The sequence below is a fragment of the Frankliniella occidentalis genome, unplaced genomic scaffold (assembly GCF_000697945.3).
Source record: "Frankliniella occidentalis isolate FOCC.00 unplaced genomic scaffold, Focc_3.1 Scaffold206, whole genome shotgun sequence".
NCBI lineage: Eukaryota > Metazoa > Arthropoda > Insecta > Thysanoptera > Thripidae > Frankliniella > Frankliniella occidentalis.
The window spans coordinates 421267-424502 of record NW_026267332.1 but is presented as its reverse complement, the minus strand read 5'-3'; the positions used below and the strand labels follow the sequence as shown (position 1 = coordinate 424502).

At 48.5% G+C, this 3236-nt stretch overlaps 1 protein-coding gene across 8 annotated transcripts in view; it reads left to right on the top strand.

Annotated features, from left to right (window-relative positions):
* Positions 1-2308: 2308 nt before the first annotated feature.
* The window catches only part of LOC113214744 (uncharacterized), a 34481-nt gene continuing 33553 nt past the window's right edge, over positions 2309-3236 (top strand). For 2 of the 8 annotated variants that reach the window (XM_052272469.1, XM_052272465.1), the window contains exon 1: positions 2309-2437. Coding sequence is in view for 1 of the 8 variants with exons in the window: in XM_052272467.1 (XP_052128427.1) it covers positions 3141-3200 (60 nt within the window). In the remaining 7 variants the exon portion in view is untranslated. Of the gene's footprint in view, positions 2438-2617; positions 2845-2932; positions 3201-3236 lie in introns of those variants that run through there. The other 6 variants (XM_052272467.1, XM_052272466.1, XM_052272468.1 and 3 more) reach the window with 6 other exon arrangements.

Sequence of the window (3236 nt, the reverse complement as noted above, 5' to 3'; positions counted from 1 at the left end):
CCGAGTGCCTCACCGGTACGTAGCCTCGCACGTGACAGCACTCGGCCCCCTTCCTGGGTACGACCACGCCAAGCAGAAGGCATTTTTGGAGAAGTGTGAAAACTGTGATCTAAGCAACGCTAGAAAAAGAAAGCCTGATATTATGAATCAGGCGTAGTCTTTGATGCACGAGCAATGATTTAAAAACCCCAGCCGGAGCGATCAACGTCAGGACTAGCCGTAAACGTAAGTTATTCTGCCGTCTTCAAAGTGCACCTGAAGGTTAGCGGCGACGCATATTTATTTAATTTGTTTATTTCTTTGTTACCCCCTTTCACCCCCTTAGGGGTGGTTGCCGGGATTTGCACCAGGCGTTTCGTTGTCCAGGAGTGACCCCTAAGATACCCTGAAATTTTTAGACCTCTAGCTCATCTCCTTACTCTTACACGGACGACGGACGGACACGAGAGCGGTTGCATAAGCCCGCTTTAATGCTTTTTTAAAAGCAGAAGGGTGGGCTAAAAATCAGTCTTGGATGCGGAGCCTGTCACGGCGTTCCGTACCTCACTCTTGGGAGTGATTTTCGAAAGCGGTTTGGAGATTTGCATGGCCATCGTACAGTGAGGGCTCGCTATAGTTCCGCTCTCTATAGTTCCGCCGGCGCTCCCTCCCCGCCAGGCCTGGTTCCCCCACTCCAAGCGAGAAGCGGCCCCCCTCTCTTCCTCCTCCCCACCACCTTCCCCCCGGGCTGCCAGCCGGCCAGCAGTGTGAGCGAGAGCGGTAGAGAAGGAGTGGGGGAAGACGCTTCCGCCTCTGGCGACCCCACTCACCCACTCCAATTCTGAACCCGAGGCGGAACTATAGCGAGCGCCTACTGTACCAACGATTTTTGCATGGACTACACCCAGAAAATAGTATACTTTAACCAAGGATTTTTCTTTAAAAAAAATACAAGGTAATTTTCGACCTTGGTTTAAGGTTTTTCCGTTAACTTCAAGGAAATTAAGTTGGCCTAAGGAAATGTTTACATTATTTTAAAGTCATTTGCCTTAAGTTAAAGACAATTTTCCTTGTATTTTTTTGAGGTAAAAATAGCGTTGAAACAACGCATTTTGCCTTGATTCAAGACTACCATTTTCTGAGTGTAGCAGAGGGAAGGGGGTACGGAATGCCTTAACAGACTCCGTACTCAGGACGAAGACTCCCGGATCAAAGTTAACAGGACTTTTTCCGTACCTTTCCGTACCCTGGCTCCGTACCCACGTTTTTTTTTACATGGGAAGAGGGTTCGAAATCCAAGGTACGGAGACGCCGTAGGTTAAGTAAACGGCATACCCTAACAGAAAACGAAGTCCCTACTTTGTCCCTCTCATGTTCCAAAGTTGTCCCTCAATTTTTCGGGGACTAAAACGGGATTTCAAGCGCATCGCAATTCCTCAGAAATCCCTTTTAAGTGAAATCCCTCCGAAGTCCCTTTGCTCGGTGATTTTACATTTTGCATCATTCACAGAACATATTGAAGGAGGCTTCCTAGGCAATTTTTAACACGTCACACGACATCACAGGGCCTGTATCTATACTATATATAGATGTATATGGGCACCTACTCTTAGTATTTTAAGACATGTTAGAGCTCTCTAACGGCCTGGAGCAAAGATTGGTTCAGAGCGTCGGCGGAACTTCCGCGGGATTTCAAACGTCCAGGGAATATGAAATCCCTAAGTCCTTTTTTGCTCCCTTTAGGAACTTCCAGGGAACTTCGAAAAGGGACATCTGAGGGACTTCAAAAATGGGACTTCGGAGGGTGGTCGTTTTCTGTTAGGGTATTTCCGTATGGGCGACCGTGATTATTTTTTACAGTTCAGGCTGGCGCGGCGTTCGGCGCGGGAAGTAGTTCGCGTCAGTCCGCTAGAGGGCATCGTGCGCGCGCGAACGCCACGCATAGCAAGTCGAGGCGAATAAGATATCAACGTCTCAATACATCTCGTAACAGTTTTTTTTAGGATGAGGATAGCATTTTCTGCTGTGCCCGACACCGTGGGTCCCGCGAAGTTTGCTAAAGGGCCGGATAGTGCCTTGTAAGTGCATTCATATGGTGTATTTTAATTTTTCTAAAGTAATAGGGGCGGCCCCGACCGACAGCCGTCGGGGCATCCTTCTTACTTCGGCTTCGCACTCTACGTTCTAAAAGATTTGTGTTCCTTTCATTGGCCGGACCCGAATTATACCCACGAAACGTTTCGCTCCGCTATCGGTTGCACGAAGCGCGGTGGTATAGAAGTGGCGAGGCCGCGCGGCACTCAGCCTGAGGCCGGCTCGATGCGGCCCAGTCGAGCGAGCGTTGCCAAGCGTAGGTGGTGGGGCAATATACCGGGTGGCCTACCCAAGCGCGGCTCGGCGCATGGCTCGAGTTTGAGACCCCTGGCTTAAAGGGTCAATCACTGTGTCCTCTACCCTAGTGAGCGTCTAATCGAAGGAAGTGTTTAACAGAGGAGTAGAAATTTCCTTTTATTTTTGGAGGAGACCTCCTAAGGAGTTTGTCCTAGATTATGGTAGTTTCTCGAGGCTTCCCCTTTTCTCTTCAAAACAAAACATCAAGCATTTGCGTTGTCATTAAAAATGGCGACCTTTCCAACAACGGCTTCGTGCGGTCGTGGCCTTGTGTCGCGATTCGTTTCGTGCGATTCTAGATAGTCCACAATGGGTAGAGACTACTTTTTTGTGGATGTAATACATAGAGGGACTAAACCCATTTTGCACCAGTACCTCTCGCGAAATCAAATATTTTATTTAGCTGACATTTTCAGACTAGGATACCGTTGATCATGTTTTCAGCGAGGAAGGGATTATGCGTTCAAAATATCGGTCTCTGATGGATTGTCCTGTGTTACTTAACCGAAAGCTTTATCTAGTCCAAGTTTTTAGGAGCTGACGGCTGTCTGTTTCAAAACAGTTGATTCCAATTGTGATAAGCAACGTCCTGGATAGACCCTGACGCACGCTGCGGGCTGCACACTAGCCGGTGGCGTGCTCTTGCAGTAATAACGAGGGCCGGACCAGATTTCCCTGGTGCACAGAAGTCTGCCTGCGGACGACCTATGAACCGCATCACTCTTCTCAACGCACTGTGGTCTGAAATCGCCGATTTGCGGTCATAAATCATGGCACCTATACAGAAGGGCTCACATAAAATTCAAGGTTGCCCTAGAGTGTTATCGAAGGTGCTTTTTAGCCCGCTCTTTTGCTTAAAAGCTATA